The sequence below is a fragment of the Crocodylus siamensis genome, chromosome 2, assembly GCF_052110815.1.
Source record: "Crocodylus siamensis isolate JL-2025a chromosome 2, ASM5211081v1, whole genome shotgun sequence".
Classification (NCBI taxonomy): Eukaryota; Metazoa; Chordata; order Crocodylia; family Crocodylidae; genus Crocodylus; species Crocodylus siamensis.
The window spans coordinates 143868822-143890691 of NC_143396.1; the positions used below are offsets into that span (position 1 = coordinate 143868822).

The window sequence follows — 21870 nt, forward strand, 5'->3', positions numbered from 1 at the left end:
TTGAAACAGCATGGCAAAAACTTTGTGGAATCTTTTGGAGCCACTATCTTGGACCTAAATCTCATGTACACCTCCTCTTTTTCCATGAGCTAAGCATGTCCAAATGAGGGTTCAAACAGAAATTGTGTGTGTGTGTGTGTGTGTGTGTGTGTGTATTATATATATATATAAAAGTCAGGCTTGCTTACAGTTCATTGGATTGTCACTGGTAAGTATCAGTTGGACTTGCTTTTAACTAATAACTTACTGATGTGTAATTGCTTCTAAATTGATACACCCCTGAGCCAGAAGATCTAAGAATGTGTCAGATAAAATAGGGAGTGTGTCCCTGTAGCATACACGTCCACCTTCCTAAAAATTATTTTGTTATTCTTGACTTCTGGCCCTTGGTGTGTGTTAACAGTTCTGATTCTGTTAGGCTGCTCAAGAATCAGTGCATAACTTTAAAGCTGATGTGTAAAGGGTAGGGGTTTTTTTGAGAGAGAGACCAAAATCCACCCCAGGAGAATTAATAGCCCACTGGTACTGGCTACGTCACTCACCTGAGATGTAATGGTTTAAGTCAGCTCCATTGACTGAGGAGGTACAAAGTCTAGGGCTTTGAAGAGATCCGACATTCGGCTACTTCAAAAAGGAAGGGAGAGGAATTGCTGTGTAGGAATGCACATCAGCTGTTACTGTGGTACTCTTGTGTCTGCATGCTGTTGCAGCAATATGAGTGAGCTAAATTACTGTAATTTTCACCCTGAATGAAGTAGGTGTAAAGTGGCAATGGCTTTGCTGCATGTGAATGTTTTATAGAAACATGCAGAAATAACAGTTACATTGTAACAGCTTATACTGTTATAGCTGCTACATCTGACTACAATCTGATCTTGGATAAGACTGTGAGAGTATGTGTTAAACTAGCACTAAAACTCCTCTCATTAAGCCTTCCCTGCCCACCCCCTTTGAGTTCAGCCATGAGAATCAGTCAGTTGTGGGTGGTACCACTGTGTCACTAAATGACCTTGAGCAACTTTCTGTGCCTTGGTGTACCTCAGAGAAAACAGGCAGTGTCCATTGCATAGGGTAAGGAGGGCTTAAATAACTACTGTATGTAAAATACATCAAGATCTTCTGCCAAAAGGTACATTATTAATTATTAGTGGGAAAGTGTTACATGCATGGGGATTAAACAGTAATTCAGATAAAAGGGAGCTTTGATTATATATGTGTGGAATAAATGGTTTTGTACAGAACATGTTTACACAATACCGTAGAAGGCACTGAGATTGTAGAATTCAAATAGGCTGGAGGCAGGTGTCTATAATCAGAGCCAGTTCAAGGCTTGCTTTGAGAAAAGTCCCTCTTGCTGAACTGTTCTGCCTGCTTGCCATTCCATAGGAGAACTGATATGTATTGTTCAGTCAAGCTGTGTTCAGAAAAACAGACACAAGTTTCCTGGGAATTGAGGTCTGTTTATAATTGCTTAATAATAATAAATGATCCATTGTAAGAGCTGTGTTCATAGGTATCCTTGCAAGTCATTTGTGGGACAAAGCAGCCCAGGATAGACTAAACCAATTAATTGCACCTTAAGTTGTGATAGGGCCACATGTTCAATCAATGAATAGCATGATAACAAAGTTATTCCACAGAAAAAAGTTAAATTACTTTGTGGCTTGTTCCTATTATGCCATTAATTGAATGTGTGGCCAGGTGCTCCTTTGAGGCTAGGAGCTTGGTGAGGCTCCTGCCATATGGATGCACCATGTGCTTTCATGGCTGAGAAACCACAGTTGACGTTGCTCGCAGCTGGGTGGGGAGAGCAGCTCCCCCTGCACCAACAATAAGGTGCGACTGAATCTGACGCTGGATCCCACATACACATGTGGCATGGCAGACGGCACAATTGTGTGGATCACACATCAGATCCTATCACACCTTTACCTGAACATCAGCCAGTGGCCTAAGTTTTGTAAAACAGCAAACTGTAGGCCTCCAACTATACAGCATCCCACATATCCCCAACAGTAATCTTTTACCTTCCCTCCTGCCAGCAATACAGATGTGCACACAGTGGCATCACTGCTCAAGCTGTATCTAAGAGAACTCCCAGAACCAGTTATTCCCTATGCAAAGTATGAGGATTTTCTTTCCTGTGCCAAGCTGCTCAGCAAGGAGGAAGAAACGGTGAGTTGGCTGCCTGGTCTGTAATTAATGAAAAGGTTGGGGTTTTGTAATCAGCTTTGGTTATGGAAGTCAAGTTGGATGGACCAGTTTTGCTGCTGTTTTGTGCTTGCAACAGATATTACATTTTGCACTATATTAGGGCTTCATTGTAAAGATTCAGGTCATTTTTCAAAGGAACCAGAGCTAGGTAACTTTCTCCAGCACAGCCAGCTATTTTTGCACCCTGGGCAGAGTGGGAGGGGATGCAGGAAAGGGACAGAATGGGGGTGTGCTGAGCACAGGAAAACAGAAGTAAGGAGGTGAACAGTCTTACCTGACAAGGCATAGGTTCACCCAGGTGTTGGAAGCTCCCACCTCAAGGAGCAGGGACAGAGTCCCCACATCAGTCTCACACCCCTACACTCTGGACAATGACTAGTATATACAACACTTACCATCGCACAGCTGCCAGTGACCTGTATATAAAACCCAACTGTAAAAGTGTTAATCTGGAAGCAGTAAGAGGATTAACTCAGTAGCTGTTGGCTGCAGAGAATGGAAAGGGGGTGTGAGGTTGATAAAGAGACAGAGCAGGGACAAAGCTAAGAGACTCTGGATGAGCTCGTGCCAAGCAGAGTACCTTCCAGACATTCTGAGACCCCCTCCCTTGTCAGCATCCCAAAGCTTGTGTCCTAGTTGCTCTGCTTACTCAAAAGTGCAAAGGTCACTGTGGAGTCAAATAAACAGTCATATGCCTGTATAGACTGTGACCCGTTGAATCATGGTCAAGAAAGATGTCTGTTATGTTAGGACATTTCATGGAAGAGACTTCCTTTTGGTCCTCTGAACTGTCATTCACTGTTGCCTGTCACAAACTCCTGCTGAACTCATTGGGCCTTAAATTAGGAGTAACTTTTTAGTAAGTGCCACAGAGGCCTAAGTCTTATTGATTTTCAGTTGGAATCTTAGGAGGATTTGAAATTTCACCTGGGCTTCTAGTCCTTAAAATATCACTCAGGTTTTTGCCAAGCCAGTTTCTATCAGCTCTGATTTAACTTACCCCAGATATTAGCTGAATTCTTCTTTGCCTATTGCTTCTTAAAAATGCTGGCCTAGCTTCCCAGATTTGCTGGACTGGTGTGAAGCTGATGAACAGAACAGAGGAGCTAACCCATAATGTCAATGTCTTTTCTACAGAAAGTTGAGGGCAAAGTATCTTCTGTGTTGACATCATAAATGAGACTGCTCTCCTTTGCACGTCCCTTTTTGTATGTTAGCAGCTGCTGTATGGTATCATCCCTTGTTTTTTTCTTTTTACGTCAGATTAACCACAAATAAGTTTACTCTTATAGATTTAGCCCATTTTCTAATTTTCCAAGATAATATTACAGTTCTGGTTTGTTTTGTTGTCCTTAACTCTGGCTGACGAGCCAGAAGTAAAGTCCTCTCTATTCCCCAGCCTCTAAATTAGTAAAATTTCATAATGGCTTGGACCTTTCCTAACTGAGAGATTACCTGTCTCCTGAGCCATTTATCTATTGCTGCCAGACAGCTGGGAAAGCTCTGTCTCCCTTGATTTAAAGGAGTTGTGGCAATGTACTCTATCATTTTCAGCTCTGAAACAAGCTCTCCCATCCAGTTTGAAAGACTCCTGGTGTGTGTTGGTCTTCACCATTTCCTGCAAGGTGCATTGTTTTGCTCTGTTATTTATTTTGTTTAATGTAATTTATGGTGGGATAAGCACTGTGATTTACTTTTCTGCCTATCTGAGTGCCCTGCACCAACCCCATGTAACTATTTGATACCTTTATCATAACAATAACCAGGTTAATACTTGTTCATTCCATTCTCCAATTAATTGTACATCCATGTAACAGTATTCGTGTTTGCCCTATATTTCTTTAGCTTCCTTGAGACTATTACATGAAATATTTATTAGCTATACTTGAAAACAAGGCTTTAATCTTGATGCAATGCCTGTTTGAACTTGGAAGCTAGCCTGGCTATGGGATACTGACAGTATGAATGTCTGGTACTAAAAAAGATAAGCCATTTTTTATCCTGGCTCAGCTGCCTGATTGTTAGAGCATCAACTAATTTTTTCAGCCATTATGTTGAATTCTCCTGCTGTGCAAGTTACAAGTGATGTCAGTATTCATCTAGATAGCTGTTCATCTTCTCAATTCCTTTTCTAGCACCCAGCCAGCAACTATTTATGGTATCACGATTTCTTTTCCATCCTGAATTGCACTGAAATCAAACAACCTGGGACAATACCAAAGGCTCAGCTGAACCAAATGCACTGGCAGCAGGACCTTATCTTGGGTCTATTTTCTATGGGCACAGAGGCTAAATTCATGATGTTATGGTTCTTCTCAATCTACTGAGGGCACAGATAGAAGTAATAATTTGCTTGTCTGGTGCTGGTATAGACTACAGGCAACTGGAATTTTTCAGTGATTTTTTTTTTTTTAACATTAATATGCCAGTTTGCCAAAATGGAAACTTTTCACCTTTCCAAGACAGATTTTTTTTTGTCTGAGAGAAAAACCTCTGATAGCCAATAATCCAGTGTTCACAGCTCTCACTGGGGATGTGGAAGACCGAGCTTTAAGTTCTTCATTAGACTTTAGAAGAGCCTGAGCTTGAATGTTGACCATCTGTTTCAGGTGACATAGAATGACTGAGCATCCCTCTCTTTCTAAGTAAAAAGCCAGGGGAGATTGCTCTTGGTTTTGTCCAATATGACACTTATTACTAGAACATTTTTGAAACCCTGAAAACTTTCATTGGGCAACAAAGTGGTTTTGTTAGCCAGCTTTGGTATATTCCTTGTTAGGCAGCCCAAAGATTGCTTTGCCCACCCAAAACAGCTTCTGTAGGCAAGTAAGCATAGTTTATCTGGTGCTGATATGAGCAACTGTACTACTTCATTTTTTAGTGTATTCTATTTTATTAATACTACAGACCAGACTCAACTATGTTCTTAATATTGTAATGATTAAGAATGATTTTGTTGAATGCTAAATACTGAGAGCCTTTTGAGTTCTTTCTTTTTATTTACACAGGGGCTGAAGGAATTAGTGAAGCAAGTAAAGAGTCTTCCACCTGTTAATTTCAATTTGCTGAAGTACATCTGTAGGTAAGTGCATTTGCAAGAATATCCTCAACATGTTTATTTCTCTGACATGCCAGATATACTTGTGTCTCTGTATGAATGCATCAAAGGAAAAAGTTTAATAAAGAAAGTCACAGTGTTGGTAAATTTACATTAATGCAATTAGAGTTTTGCTTACTAAACTGTTACTAACTTATTCTGAAGTTGCACAACTATGAGTGGAATTAATTAACAGCCCAGAGCTGAAAACAAAGGCAAAGAGATGTAGCTGGGTAAAGGAGTGTCAACTCCTGGCTATATTTACAGCTCTTAATTACCTGCTACATTTGCAAAATTCCTGGAGCTATCACTACTCAGTGCTTCTCCTCCATGCCCTCCAATTGTTTCACTGGCTCTTAAAACCTTTGAACTCCTTTGTGTCAAAAGTTAATCTTTCATCTAGTGGATTTTCTGATGTTAATTGAATTCAACCAAACATTATCATATTAATCTTTCCAAGTAGGACAGAATTAACTAGCTCACTATACTTTGCTTAGCCTTAAATGAGAAAAATATCAGTGAAATAAGCCTAAAAATTGAAATGCATCATGACACTTAAACTTCTCTCTTTTCCTTAGTTAATGAGAAAAAGAGAATATAATATAGAATAAAGACTTCTGGCACAAGATACTATTAGAATAGTATTTTATCATAAATGTCTCTCTCACCCCAGACAATTAATTTTAATTGTAAAGCTATTTGTTTTTTGGTTACTATCAACTTCTAATGGCATAAGGTTAATTAATGTACACTTGAGGTAAAATATAGTTTTTCATCAAATATAGTTTTGATGGAGTTTGTTACATGTATTCACTTTTTTTGGTTAAGAGCTTGTTTTGTTAGGAGCTATCAAGAACATAGTTATTACTTAGGCTTTAAAACTCAGCATATAATATCAGAAAATTTAAAAACTATATAGGGAGGACACATGCAAAACAATTCCCATTTTGATGGGTCCCATGATAGATACCAATTAACAGCATCTCTCCTTCCACCCCTCCTCCAATCTTGCATTCTCTCTACAAATTACAACCCCCCCCCCCCCCCAGAATGCCATGGTTTAGAAATGAAAAGTTCCAGGACAGTGATGCATCTAGTTAAAGGATCAACATGCCCTCTTGCACTAAGGTATTGAAGATCCTTCCTTTTCTTTGCTTCAGACATCTCATCCAAGATCCTTTCTTCTCTTCCCTAAAAGTCTTTCAAGGCATGAAGAACAGGATCTCATCTGTGTAAGCTCCAAGGAGTTGTGTGTCACAGCCCTTGTCTACAATGCCTACATGCTAAGCCCGAAGGCACTTCCTTGAAGCATGCCTGGCCCATTCACTCCCACTATATGCACCAAATCCCAGAAATGAGGCATTTTAGCTACTTTAGAGCTGCTGTGTGTGTGTACCAGACAGAAAGCCTAAGAGTAGAAGCTTTCTAAGGCAGCTACATTGCCTTATTTTCAGGAGTTGGGTCCCATGGATGGAGTGTGGATGACTGGGTGGAGCATACATGGCACAGTTCCCAGGCTCAGCAAAGACTCAGTGTAGAAATTCTCACTATAAGCCATGCGTGATGGAACATAGTAACTTTCTATAGATAAGACCCTCACCTTCACCTTCATGATCCACACAGCATTACATGTATACTGGCAGGAAGCTCCAGTGCAGAAAAATTTCTGGATTCACCACAGAACATTTTTCATACCAAGTTCTTAGTTTCCCAGGAAATTCCATGCAAAAATGCTGCTGTAAGGCTGCTGATCCACCCTTGATTTTTCTTTACCTCAAGGCTGCCTTTTTTCTAATTCTAACAGATTCCTGGATGAAGTCCAGTCCTATTCTGGTGTAAACAAAATGAGTGTGCAAAATCTAGCAACTGTCTTTGGTCCCAACATCCTGCGCCCAAAAGTAGAAGATCCTCTGACCATCATGGAGGGTAAGTTAAAGGAAAGGGGATCAACGCTCCAAGTGGGAAAGAAGGAACATTTGCTTGTTAATGTGTAGACAGAGATTTACTTCCATTAAGTGCAATGCAAAATTTGCTTCTGTATAGGAGAGTGAAATTTCCACTGTGGTGCTTCAGGCACTTCATCAAAGGCAGCTTAATGTAATGCATGGCTTTAATCCTGAAAAGTGACTCTAAAAATGGCACCTTCGTCCTCACAGACCTGCTCCTACTGGAACTGCAGTTGAATCTGCAGATTTTAGTGACCAAAATGTACTTACTGCTTTATGTTCCTGTAAAATTGAGAGAGACACAAGGGAGTTGCTGGATTTTTCTCCTTTTTATGCAACTACAACACTGTGTTTCAATTTCCTGTACCTTTTGAATCTATCCACAGCAGTGAGGTGTCACAGACAGAAAGTTGTAACATGACAATGCCATTTTTTACTGTTGCCTTCACAGCAGAGTATAAACAATCCTGCTAGAACACCTGTCATCTTATTAATATTTAAATTACAGTAGCACCCAAAGATGCCAGTTGTAGTTAGCTTATGTCTGAATCAAAATATCAGTACTACAACTCTTTATTAAAGCAGTGGGAAGGGAAGGATTAAAATAACTGAAAATCCAGATCATACATTTTAACCAGTTCTCATGTATTTTAAGCTCTTGATATTTGTTTTTGCGTAGGATCACAGGACTCTGGGAAAGTAGGGCTGGAAGAGACCTCATGAGTAGTACAGCACCTAACTCAAGGCACAGTCAACTCAACTAAACTATCCCAGTCAAGTGTCTGTCCAATCTGTCCTGTCCTTCACAACTTATGCTGCACTTCAGACAGGGAACAGCTAGCCTTGAGCAAAACAATCTGTTTTATTTGTGATAAAAATTGATGCATAAATCCAAGTGTTTTGACCAGTGGTGTCTTGAGTTGTCTGGCAAAAAAAAACTGTCTCTACTTCCACAATGAACTGTAAGATCTTTTATATACACAGCTTCCAAAGAAGGCGGTAGTACTTAAATATTTGAAAGGATGCAGGATTCAGACAATAGCTGTTTGCGGTGAATGAAACAAAAATGACATTACAAGCAAAACCTGGAATCTTAAGAATATTTATCCCAAGATTTAATTTAAATTAAGGTTTAATTTCTTCTTCTTCATCTCCTCGTTGTTCTTTCTGGCACCTTGTCAAAATCTGCCCTCCTGTTTCTGTTCTGGGGAAATTGCATGCTCTTCACCTAGAAATCAGCTGTAAAATACAAAGGTCCTACACCAAATGTTCCTCAGAAGGCAAGAATATTATGAGGAAAGACAAGATGTTTTTGTTTTAAGGAGTTTTCCTTTGGCTTAGTTTTGTGCTTGTTAAAAAATTCCTTCATAGCTTAAACATGACTATGTTTTCCAAAACCAGTGGCACCTTGGCTGTGTAGGTATAGTAGCCTTGCCATCCTCAGCAGCAGTGCCCCCATTCTTTCTGTGCTTCTTCAGATAAACTGAACTAAACTGGGGACCATACAGCATTTCTGTGTGGGCCTTTGAGCAAGCTAGTTAGCACCACTGTGACATTGCCAAGTCAAACACTGATAAGCATATTAGCCCTTTTGCAGTGTTCTGTGGATGTGACATCCAGTTTAAGAGGCAGCCTGCCCAGAGCAGGGTAGTGGGCCTGAGGCACAGCAAATCTGCTGTGTGGATGTGGCTGTTTTGGAGCCTTTCATCTCTTATACAGCAGGCCAAACAGTTGAAAATAATCTTGAATCCAGCATTTCCAATTCACATAAGAAAGGCATATCAAGGCATTCATTCAGAACTAGGGGTTGAGGGTCAAGGCAGAAACTTTTAAAGAATTGTCTTCATGTCAGTCCACATCTCAGTTTTTTTTTTTGTCACAGTGATATGTGAAATGAAGCACAAAGAATAATGATCAGTTTAAATTTGGTTTAAAAATTGTGCCACTGGCAAGCCTGCCACAAAAGCTTAATTTTTCTGACCTTCTAGGTGAAAAACTGTAATGCCAGAATGTCTGGCAGTAGTAATATGAGGTTTGGCATGGAAGCCACACTTTTGGAGGAAAAGTACCTTTGACTGAACCCAAGAAAACTCACTTTGACTAAGCCAATTCATGACCTATTGATAAAATTGTCTTTTCAAAGCTTTGCTCATTAATCTTACACTGAGCTGTAGCTAAAGACAACTGTGATGAGCACCATCTGTGCCTACCTTAGCTGTGTGGAGAAATACAGAAGAACTTGCATAGTGAGTGGGAGTGGGTTGTCCAGGTCTCTTTCCTTATTTAGTGGAGCAGCTGGTGGGGGCTGAGAGGCCCCTGCCAAGTCAGGTGGCTTGGGGGCTTGCTGGCAGATGTTCCATTTGTAGGACAGTTCCTGGTCAGCCCTCTGCTAAGTGAGGGGAGCCTGCCTGGCAGGGGGCTCACCAGCAGCTGCCCTATGCCTGGTACAGCTCCTGGTAAACCCCCTTCTGGACAGGGAAGCCCCATCCAGGAGGATACTTGCTGGCAGCTGTGTCCCCCAGTGTCCACAGCCACCAGGGCAGCTGTCTCCTGGGCCCCGTTCACATCGGGTCCCTTCCCAATGTGCACGGGGCCAGGAGACAGCTGCTGCTGCAAACAGCAGAGCTCTTCTAGTTCCATGCGTATTAGGAGCAGAACCCATGCCCTTGCCAGCACCTGGGGGAGCCTGGAGCTGCTGCAGTGGGGCAGGGGAGGCCAAGAGTAGCCTGTACCAGGCTGCTCCCATTGGGAACAAATCTGCTGTTAACAGGATGCATGTGTAGACATGCTCCCGGGAAAAGCTTACTGCACAGTAAAATACCGCGAGTAAGGCAAAAGTGCATTAATTGCATGGTGTAGACATGTCCAGTGTGTGTTACCTTTTAAATCTAGTTTGCACAATTCCATATCATTTCACTAAAATCACCACATAGTTTCAACAGGATATATTCAACAATGGTTCACTGTAAAGACCCCTTGTATATTATTCCATTTTAGAAGTGGGTGAAATAGTCTCTTGACCTAGATATAGTATATGCTGCAATTAACTTTGTATTTCAGTTTAGTTGTGTAACTATATTTGGTCTAAATTTTGAGAAGTTTCTCTTATTTGAAAGTGCCACATAATGTTTTTTGTCCAAATGTTTTTCAAATGTATTGAAAGAAGTTTAAGGCTGAACTTTCAAATTATTTAAATCCTTTCTGCATCACTGTTATCTGATTTATACCTTAAAGTATTTCTCAACATTTAACAAATTTCCACTTCCCAATAACCTGATATGATAGAGCTTCCAACAGTATTGATCTTTAAAGACAGGTCACTATGGAAATCACTTATTTCTGCCTCTGTATAGGGCTGTGTGAAGCTTCAGTAACCAATTCAATTCAGAGGAGATTTGGCTCAATTAGGTGGCCAAATCTCCAAATCTGAAATGAACTGGGAGATCCATTAAAAGGTCTGAATTGATTTGGAGAGATTTGGTGATTCGGAAGGCTTGCAGGAAACAGAAACAGAGAAGAGGGAAGGGTATGGGGTGATATTCTGTATATTGAAAAGGCTGAGTGGGGAAAGACTGCTCTGATATTGACATCTGTAGCTGGCCAGTGACTGTGATCTTTCTCTGAGTTCCCTTCCAGTCACAGTGCTCCGGGGGAGGGACATAGAAACAACATATCAAGCTGTGTCTGAAGTGATCTGTGCCTTTTATGAGCTGTGTCTCTCTTGGACCAGCAGCGTCTGAAAGGGTCTGGCTTGTTATCAAGTCTCTTGGTAACTAGTCTCTGTTCTTGTAAGTTATATCCAATCCTTTACTACTTACCCTTGCCTACAATCCCTATTGTTATCCTTATCCATTCCTTTCAACTTATGCTTCCCCCAAAATCCTCTTATTTGTTCTTGTTAGTCTGTCTTAATTCTTTCCCCCCCACAAAAAAGAAATCTGTGTTTACCCTGACAGTGCATCAGCACTGTGCAGGAAAGCACAACATATATTACACACACACATTTTGCAGCACACCAAACACTATGAAGTGTTCTGGAAAGGCAGGTGCCAGGTCTTCTGTCAGGGGAAGGAGAGGGGGCAGAGGGACAGCTGCAAGTTCTTCCTGTCCCAAACATAGATGCACCCTCTTTCATGGCAGCGATGAGTCTTCTGCTGCTTTTGGGAGCAAGGATGTAGTAGCAGTGCCTGCACCTGCCCCACCACTATTAACACTACTAAACAGCAGCAGCATGACATTCTCCACCCCGATTTCAGTTCCCAGCATGAGCCTTCCAGTGCCAAAGGAGCTGGATCTGGAAGCAGAGGAGCTCAGGGCCATAGCAAAGGAAATTCTGGGGAAGGAGGGAGAATCTGAGTTTGTGCTCCACACCTCTCGAAGTTCCCCTAGAGGCCAGTCTCCTCTGGAAGACACTTTGGAGGAGGTTGTAGGGGCAAGTGGCTTAGCTCCTCCTGTTGTGCCTCTGCCTGGTGAGGAGGGGGATAAGGCAGGATCCCCACCCTCAACCCAGAAGCAGGTAACTAGTGTAGTATTGTACACAACACCCTCCTGTCTAACAGCGCTGTGAGGGAGCGGGTGCTAAGGGCGGCCGTGAAACTCCCTAGCGCCACTCACCGTCACGTTAGGGTGAACGTAGCACCCTCAGAATCTCGCCCGCCACGACTTTGATGTCTAATATATATAGTATGGAGGCTGCCTGTTTCCCTGGTGAACGGTATCGTTGTTCCTGTCTCTGCTCCCCAATGGGGTGTCTATCTGTGCCCTGCCTGAAGGGCTACGCGTGCCTCCAAACCTCCCCTTTAGCACGCCCCAAGCCTCGCAGCTGTTCCGGGGGACGTTTGTCTTGTCCCTTGCCCGTCGGGTGCCTCTCGGCCACCTGGCGCCCCACAGGGTCTATAGCGCCACCGCCGCCCCACTCTTGGCGCCATCGGGCCGGCATTACCGCCGCCCTTGTCTCGGCGCCATTGGGCCGGCGCTATCACTGCGGGTGCCTCTCGGCCACCTGGCGCCCCACGGGGCCTATAGCACCCCCGCCACCCAACTCTCGGCACCCTTGGGCCGGCCTTACCACCGCCCTAATCTCGGCGCCATTGGGCCGGCGCTATTGCCTCTGTACCTCGCCCCCTCTGGGGCCCAATACCGCGCACCTTGCGCCTCGCCCCCTCTGGGGCCCAATACCGCGCACCTTGCGCCTCGCCCCCTCTGGGGCCTCGCCCCCTCTGGGGCCCAATACCGCGCACCTTGCGCCTCGCCCCCTCTGGGGCCTCGCCCCCTCTGGGGCCCAATACCGCGCACCTTGCGCCTCGCCCCCTCTGGGGCCTCGCCCCCTCTGGGGCCCAATGCCGCGCACCTTGCGCCTCGCCCCCTCTGGGGCCTCGCCCCCTCTGGGGCCCAATACCGCGCACCTTGCGCCTCGCCCCTCTGGGGCCTCGCCCCCTCTGGGGCCTGTGCCTCCCTGGCACGATCTTCCGGAACCCCCCAAGCTGTTGGAGGGGGCCCTGCTGAGGCCTCCTCGCTCCCCAACAGCCTCGCCCGGTCCTCCGAATCTACCTGCCCTTGAAGGTGATCTTGTTCCCTGCATCATCGCAGCCGGTAAGTTTGGTAAGGCTGCCCCACTTGCCTCGGGCTGCTCAGCTCAGCCACAGAGCTCCTGCTCCTGCGGCAGCCAGAAGGGAACTGTGAGGCAGGCTCTGGCCTAAGCTGTTTATAAAGGCCGGGCCCTGCCCCCTTCTGGCCACGTGACCCAGCTGGTCACCCTGGCAACCGGCACCTGAGCTGCCTGGGTGATTGGCAGCTCTGCCAATCACCCTCACAGTCACGGGGCACCTGCGTGACTCCGTGACAAGCGCAATATTGAGATCCTGAGCGTTGGCCTGACTCTTCAGGGCAACAGATGCTGAACAAAGTGGAAGAGCTGACCATCCCAAGTAAGCTTATCCCCAGTGCTTTGGGTGACCTCTCTTACCTTCCTAATGCACCCTCCTTTGTCCTGGCTTTCCCCCACTGGTCCAGGGTGGCCTGCCTCTGCTTCTTGGGGATAGGGGCTTTGAAGCAAGAAGTGGACTTATTTTTGGGCATGCTCCCACTGGTGTCAGGCTGAGGAGGAACAAGGGCAAGGGGATGCTTCCTCCTGAGATGCAGCAGCATTGCTGTAGTGGTGAAGTGTTTCATATCCTTGCCACGGCTGATCTGCTTTCAGCTTTCATATACCTGAGATCATCTACCACCTCAAAATGAACCCAGGTGGGAGGTGTGGAGCACAAACTCAGATTCTCCCTCCTTCCCCAGAATTTCCTTTGCTATGGCCCTGAGGTCCTCTGCTTCCAGATCCAAGTTCATTTTGAGGTGGCAGATGATCTCAGGTATATCCATCTGCTGGAGAAAAATACAGGACAGCTAACAGGAGCTGGGAACCTGCAGGAGCGGGGGGGATGGGGAATTACAGAAGGTGTGGGTGAAGCCTGAAAACAGCAAGACAGAGAGCAGAAAATCACAGGAAAAGCAGCAGGGCAGCAGGAAAGCAGAGAAAGGCAGCAGAAAGTCACAGGGAAAAGGCACTAGATCACATGGCAGGCTTAAAGGCAGCAGGGACAGCATGAAAGCAGGGAAAGGTTGAGAGGTGGCAGAAAAGGGGAGATGGAATTGGGAGGAGGTCAGGAAACTAGTGGGGGGTGGGGCTCTGGAGCTGAGAGAGAGACAGAGAACAAGGCTGGAATTTAAGATAGGGAAGGGACTGGGATTCAGTAAAACATGACCCAACTCAGGGTTGCAAATGACAGTGGTTTTATTGAACAGGGGAGATGGTGACACAATGTCTTATTGGCTCCCTTGCACCCACCCACCTACTCCCCCCCCCCACCACACACACAATGGCAGCAGGGGCTAGAGAGGTTTGGTGGAGGGGTTGAAGTCCACTGAAGTCCAGGAGGAGAGAGAGAGAGTCCAAATTGTAGGAGTAGGTATGCAGGTAATATCTACCTGTCCAGGCTGGAAAGGGGTCCTTGTCCAGTAGGTGTTGTCCAGAGGGGGGTCACTGGCAGGGCCTCTGGGTGGATAGGTGGTGTGGCATGGTGCTGGTCCAAATGGAGAGGGTGTCCTACTGGGTCTGTCTTCACTGCCCCTTTTTATAGGGGCAGATCTTGTGTAACCCTAGTGACAGGAGGCATGCCCAGGCAAGGGTCAGCCCCTGGCATACTGAGCATGTGTGCTACATCCAGGGATGTGCAGTTTCGGGTGTTTGTAATGGTGAGAGTTACTGGTTCTGCAGGGTCTTTTGTCTTTCCAATGCTGGTCTTGTCTGTGTTCCTGGGTGAGGTCTGTGGTTCCTGGATGAATTGATGTGAGACGATGGCCCAGTCATTACAGGCCATTCAGTAGAGGCCTGCTACCATTGTATTTCAATCATTCCCAATCATTCTCATTCATTGGGGAACCAATTTACATGGTAGGGGTACGTGATCCATACAGTTGCAACACGGGATGCCCAGGCAGCAGACAGCAGATGGAGGCTTGACGTATAAAATGGAAACTTGACATGATGTTGGTTCACTTACAAACATAGGCCTAAACCATACAATATCCATATGAAACAGTAAAAATCAATGCAAACCTAATAATAATACAATATAAAACAATGGATATCCAAAACCAAAAACTTGCTATCCTACATCGTAGCTTACTTATATTTATCTATAGGGAGTAGAGAGGGAGAGAGAAAGTCAGAAATGGTTGGGAAGGGGAGCAAATGCAATAAAAAAAAGAGAAAAACTGGGGATTTTGCTACACATCCAGGGTTCAGGCAGATCATGGTGCTCATGGCCCCATCATACTGAGTGCCTGCATGCACCACCTTTAGCAAGATGTTGTGCCCAAGTATGCAGGGAGTACTTGAGGGAGGAGCTGCACAAAGCAGGTCTGCAGGTAGCTTTGCACTTCACCTCAGATTGCTGGAGCAGCCAGGGTGGAGATCATGCCTACCTCTCCCTCACAGGGCACTGGTGCGATCAGTCAAGGCATCAGTGGGCTCTCATGGCAAGGGAGATCATAGTGACCATGAATTGCATGGTGCAGGGGTGGCTTGTTGGGCAGGGCGAGCTCACCCGCAGGTTCATAGTCACCAACAATGGGGTCAATATGGTCAAGCCAATGTGTGATGCCAACTTTGTTGGCACCTGCTGTGTGGCACACAAGTTCCACCTCATGGTCATTTCAAAATTCAGGAAGGTGGCAAGCTACTTTCACCGGAGCATCAAAGGGGGCAAGATGCTGCAAGACAAACAGACAGAGCTAAGCACCCCATACCACAAAATCATGCGGGGTGTGGAAACTTGGTGGAACTCCACTTACCCGATGCTGGAATGGCTGGTCAAGCAACAGAAGGCCATCCACAAGATGGCCTTGGTGGGGGAGATTGGGATCAGCAGTCTCCTTAGCAAAACAGAGTGGGATACCATCTCTTAGATATTGGTGGCCCTCAAGCCATTCCTCAAGGCCACTGAGAGCCTCAGCACTGGCGATGCCCTCCTTAGCCAAGTGATCCCCATAGTGAAGGAGCTTGAGAATGAAATGGGGATGTTCCAGGAGACCAATGTTCCTGGCTGGGGCAAGACGCTTTCACCAGGTCCATGTGCTGGAGAGCATGCATGACCCAAGGATGAAGGGGAGCGTCTGCAGCAGCAAAACCCTTGATCACTGGACAGAGGTGCTGGTGAACAGTCAGGGAGGCAGAGGCAGAGGGTCCTGGAAGAAGGGGATCCACTTTCCTGGGCCAGCACTCCAACCACAAGCCAATCTCCTCCACCACAGCTGCTGCCAATGTGGGCCAAGGGCATGGCTTCAATGTTGGGATCCAGAGACACCAGACCCCACCATCACACAGGTAGCACAGAGGCCTCAGTGGCTTCTTATTTCACTGAGGATGTGGAGTTGCTGCACTGTGGCCCCTTGGCCTATTGGGCAACCAGCAGCCAGGTGTGGCAGGATCTAGCCACGGTTGCCCAGGAACACCTGTCCTGTCCACCAACCAGTGTTCCAAGCAAGATGGTGTTCACCATTGCTGGTGATGTTGTGACACCCTACTGCACCTCCTTGGATCCTAGTTTGGTGGAGCTGCTGGTGAGGGCTTCCACCTGGAAGGAGCCCAGTACAGGAGACAGCAATTACCCTATTTTCTCAGACCCTATAACCTGAACATTTCCCCCAAAACCAGCTGGAGAAAATTGGGGTATGCATTAGATGTGAGGAAAAAGGACCCCAAGAGTTCAGAAATTTGGCAGGAATGGTGGGTGAGGGAATGACGCAAGGTTAACATTAATTGCCTTGTCTCTAGGAGCCATAGCTACCACTCTCCTCCTTGCTGCCAAATTTCCAAACCTGTGGGGAGCTCCGTCTCCAACCACACTCTGGATTAGGCTGGTGCATATAGCTGGTCTGTGGCCAGATCCAGTGCACTGAGTCCAGCATATAGCTCTGGAGCTGGCATGTTAAGCTAACCCCATGCACTAGCTCTGAAGCCATGTGACAGGTCAGCTTCTGTGCACCAATGATTGCACACTGGCTCTGGGGCAAATGCCAGGTTGGACCCAACATGTGGTTCCAGAGCCAGCACAGAGCCCAGGACTTGGCATGTAGTCCCATACTCAGCTTGCTGGGTCAGATCCAGCATGTAAGGTTGGACATGATACATGGCCCTGGATCTGGCACATGGAGCCAGGCCTGATACATGGCTCTGGAGAAGCAGGGAGCCCTGGACCTAGCACATGGGGTTGGACCTAGGACATTCAAGTATGACCCTGAATAGCTAGCTCTGGGTCCATCCTCAAGGACAAACTCCAACCCTGTGTGCTGGCTCTGGAGCCATGTTCTGGGACTACATGCCAGGTCCAGTGCTGCCTGCTGGCTACAGAGCCTTTTCTTCAGGCTCCCCTTCAAAATCAAGGTGCATACTATATATGAAAGCATGGTATATGTGAGAAAATACAGAATCGTGCCTATGCAGCATCCTTGATGGTGAGGTAATGCTACAGATTCTTAACTGTGCAGATCTGTATAAATCACTTGTTTAATCATTTATGATTATTGCAGCCATTCAAAATACATGCCAAGAATTTTTTAGAAAACACACCAATTTTTTTATCTACCCTATATATATTTATGTTGGGGGGGGGGTTGTATTTCCAGTGAGGTTTTTTGATGTTTTCATCATTGGCCTAGCTCTTCCTACTGAAGTTGATAACAAAGTTCCAGCTGACTGCAGTTGGATTGCAATGATGCCAGCCCCAAGGAAAATTGTGCCCATGGCATGTTAAAAATGCTTTCAAGTTCAGTAGATCAGCTGCAATAAAAAAGACTACAAATAAATTATGCTTCAATATATATACCATGTATCCATGAATTAAAGGAGGTATTCTTGAAAGGAACTGTGACAAAGTAGCACAGATTTTCACTTTACCAAAACAAAGAAAAAAAGATTACTAAGCATCTGTGACAAACTCAATTTTTACTAGATATATGCGAAAGAGAAAAAGTTCAGACTATTCAAATGAAACCTGTGTAAAAATGATATGGGCCAGTAGGAAATTATTGATTAAAAGTACACAGTGTGCCTCTGAATTCTACCTGGTGGCTTAAAAATGGGATGATGATTATAACCACTCTGACCTCATTACAGGAAGATTCTTAATAATCTCTAGTAGTAGTCTACTTAAAAAAATAGTGTGTTATCATTATTGCTCTTAGATTAGTTCCAGATGATAGTTCTGTAAATTAAATGAAATCATGTGATGTGCAAACCAAAGGTTTTTTAAAAAGGAATGTAACAATTTATTATGGTGTATTACTAAGTGAAGTGTTGTGTGGGTTTAAGGTTGTGATGTATATGTTCCTGGTGGCATCTTCCATGTAATATGACAGCATGATGTGCTTAAGTGGCTCTTCACAATCTCATATCCAAGGAGTTCAAGGGATTTGTATTAAATTAATTAAATATCTCACACAGCTACCCACTAGGCTAAAATGTTAATGCTATTGAAACTTCCTCCTCCTCCTCCTCCTTTTTAGAGGTATGCCTTTGCAAGGAGCTTCTTTCCTTTTCTGTGAAAAAGGGGTAGGCTACCCTGCAAGTGAAAAGGGGTGGATAGGCAGAAACAGGAATGGCTGAAATCTTTGCCCTAGTCTGAAGGTGCCAGCGAGTAGGCCTGAGCCAAGACAAGTTAGGAAGCAAAGTATTTTAACAAATGACTTTTCCATTTATTAAGAGGGCAAGAGAGACTGTATTGTGCTTCTCAGGTTGGAGCCAGAAGAAGGTGATATGAGAAACTGAGGTTTATTAATGTTTAATACATGCTTATAGAAGTATCTGTTAGAAAAATGTATACATTATATTAGGTTTTAGATATCCTTACAGCGTCCCTTCCAAAAAGATAGTATTTTCTTCATGTTTCAGGTTCATTACCCCATTAATGGCAGTGCATTTGTCGTCATCTTCTAGGTACTGTAGTGGTCCAGCAACTAATGTCAGTGATGATAAGCAAACATGAAGAGCTGTTTCCCAAGGACACAGACCTTCAGGCAGGGGAGCAGGTATGCAACAACAACAATGAGATTCTGAAGAAAATAATAATTGGTCAACTGCAGAACAAGGAGAACAATAACACCAAGGAAACAGCAGTGAGGCACTGTTCTTGGGATAAACCAGAGTCTCCTGAGAGAGGAAGCATGGATAATGGGTCTCCCAAAGCCCTGCCAGGGAGCAAATCAAATAGCCCAAGAAACAGCATTCAGAAACTTGATGTCACAAAAAGCCCACCTCCCATGGTAAAAAAAAATCCAGCCTTTAATAAAGGCAGTGGCATAGTCACCAATGGGTCCTTCAGCAGCTCTGTGGAAGGCCACGAGAAGACCCAGACCTTACCAGATTGTATGCTGCAGGCCAGGAGGACATCATCCTTAAAAGGACCAGTTACTAAACTGGGCATGCACAGTGTGCAGAATGGAGGAGTGCGCATGGGCATTTCCAGCACAGATGGGCACAGCAATTCTCTGAACAGCTGGACTGCAACCTGGATGCCCAATGGGTATGTCACTCTTAGGGACAACAAGCAAAAGGAGTCAGTGAGTGACTCTGGGCAGCACAATAGACTCTCCACCTATGACAATGTCCACCAGCAGTTCTCCATTGTGAACTCTGATGATAAGCAGAGCATAGATAGTGCCACTTGGTCCACATCCTCTTGTGAAATATCCCTCACTGAGCACTCCAACTCTTGTCGAACATCTACCACCACCTGCCCTGAACACGACTTGTATGGGGGTAATTTTGAAGACTCAGTGTTAGATGGACCACCACAAGAAGACCTCCCTAACCAAGGAGACTTTGAAAGTAAAAGTGACAGAAGAAGTGTAGGGGGACGCAACAGCCAGGCTACCAACAGCAGTGACAACAGTGAAACGTTTGTAGTGAACAATACCAACAGTCACAGTGCTCTGCACAGCCTTGTGTCCAGCTTAAAGCAGGAGATGGCAAAACAAAAGCTTGAGTATGAAACAAGGATAAAGAGGTAAGAAAGCTTGTCCCTATTGCATGTACTAATTACACAGTCAAGAAGTGGAGTAGCTCTCTTTTGAGGTAAATCAGAATGCAGGCAATGCTGCTAATGATTTCATAGATTTCATAGACATTAGGGCTGGAAGGGACCTCGGGAGATCATCGTGTCCAGCCCCCCGCCCAAAGGGCAGGAAGTCAGCTGGGGTCATAGGATCCCAGCAAGGTAAGCATCCAATTTACTCTTGAAGGTAGGTGCTTTAACCACCTCCGCTGGCAGACTGTTCCAGACCTTGAGGGCTCAGACAGTAAAGAAATTCTTCCTTATGTCCAGCCTGAAACGGTCTTGCAGGAGTTTGTGACCGTTCGACCTCGTCATCCCTTGGGGCGCTCTGGTGAACAAACGTTCCCCCAGATACTGGTGGTCACCCCTGATAAACTTATAGGTGGCCATCAGATCACCCCTGAGCCTATGCTTTTCCAGCCTAAAGAGTCCCATGATTCTCAGCCTATCATCATAAGATCTGTTTTCCTGACCTCTGATCATGTGTGTGGCTCTCCTCTGGACTCTCTCAAGCTTCTCCACATCCTTTTTGAATTGTGGAGCCCAAAACTGGACGCAGTACCCCAGCTGCAGCCTCACCAAGGCCGAGTACAAGGGGAGAATGACGTCCCGGGATTTGCTCGAGAAGCATCTATGGATGCAAGCCAGCATTTTGGTCGCTTTACTAGCCGCAGCATCGCACTGCAGGCTCATGTTCTTCTTGTGGTCATTGATGACCCCCAAGTCTCTTTCTTCTGTAGTGCTATCCAAAGTAGCACTGCCGAGCCTATAAGGAAGCTGCAGGTTTTTCCTCCCAAGGTGGAGAACCTTGCATTTTGCGGTGTTAAACACCATGAGGTTCTCGTCTGCCCATTTGCTGAGCTTATCCAGGTCAGCCTGGATCACCCGCCTATCTTCGGGCATGGATGCTTTGCCCCAAAGTTTGGTGTCATCGGCGAACTTGGCCAGTCCACTCCTGACTCCAATGTCCACATCATTAACGAAGATGTTGAACATTATTGGTCCAAGGACAGAGCCTTGAGGGACCCCACTGGTCACAGGGCACCACGATGAGTGACTGCCATCAATTACAACCCTCTGGGTCCGACCACGGAGCCAGTTTCCCAGCCAGCAGATCGTGGTGGAGCCAAGGCCGCAACTGGCCAGTTTGGCCAAGAGATGATCATGGGATACCAGATCAAAAGCTTTTTTGAAGTCAAGATATATGACATCAATTTCTTCTCCCTCGTCCAGGTGATAGGTCACCTGGTCATAGAAGGAAATTAGATTGGTCAAACAAGACCTACCCGCAACAAACCCATGCTGGCTATCCCTTAGAATGTTAGCCTGGGCCAGTCCCTCAAGGATGGCCTCCTTAATAAACTTTTCTAAGATCTTCCCCAGGATAGAAGTCAGGCTAATGGGCCTGTAGTTAGCCCAATCCACTCTCCTCCCTTTCTTCAAGATCGGCACCACATTGGCCTTCTTCCAGTCTTCAGGCACTACACCAGAGCGCCAGGAGTTTTCAAAGATCCGTGCCAGGGGCTGGGCTATGACGCTCGCCAGCTCCTTGAGTACCCTGGGGTGCAGATTGTCAGGGCCGGCTGACTTGAAGGTATCCAGCTTCTCAAGGTGTTCCTTCACAAGGTCAGCATTTATGGAGGGTAGGGGATCCCCCTCACCCAGATTTCCCTGTCCCATAGCAGGCATGGGCGTCCCATGGGACTGATGAAAGACTGACGCAAAGTACCTATTTAATAGGTTGGCTTTTTCCTGGGCGTCAGTTGTCAGTTGCCCCATCTGGTTAGCAGGGGTCCAACATTGCCCTTGCTTTTCCTCTGGCTCCCCACATATCTGAAAAAGGACTTTTTGTTGTCCTTGATGCTTGAAGCTAGTTGGAGTTCAGTTGCAGCCTTGGCTTTCCTGGTTTGCTCCCTGCAGGACTGGACCAGCGCAGAATAATCCTCCTTGGAGGTGAATCCCATCCTCCATCCTTTGTAGGCTTTCCTTTTTAGCCGCAGGAGGTCCA

General features: G+C 45.6%; 1 protein-coding gene across 9 annotated transcripts in view; it reads left to right on the forward strand.

Annotated features, from left to right (window-relative positions):
• The window catches only part of ARHGAP24 (Rho GTPase activating protein 24), a 413576-nt gene that overhangs the window by 381838 nt on the left and 9868 nt on the right, over positions 1–21870 (forward strand). For all 9 annotated transcript variants that reach the window (XM_090037005.1, XM_090037006.1, XM_090037009.1 and 6 more), the window contains 4 exons: positions 2043–2175; positions 5223–5296; positions 7116–7237; positions 18746–19814. In XM_090037005.1, the coding sequence (XP_089893131.1) occupies positions 2043–2175; positions 5223–5296; positions 7116–7237; positions 18746–19814 (1398 nt within the window). The remainder of the gene's footprint in view (positions 1–2042; positions 2176–5222; positions 5297–7115; positions 7238–18745; positions 19815–21870) is intronic.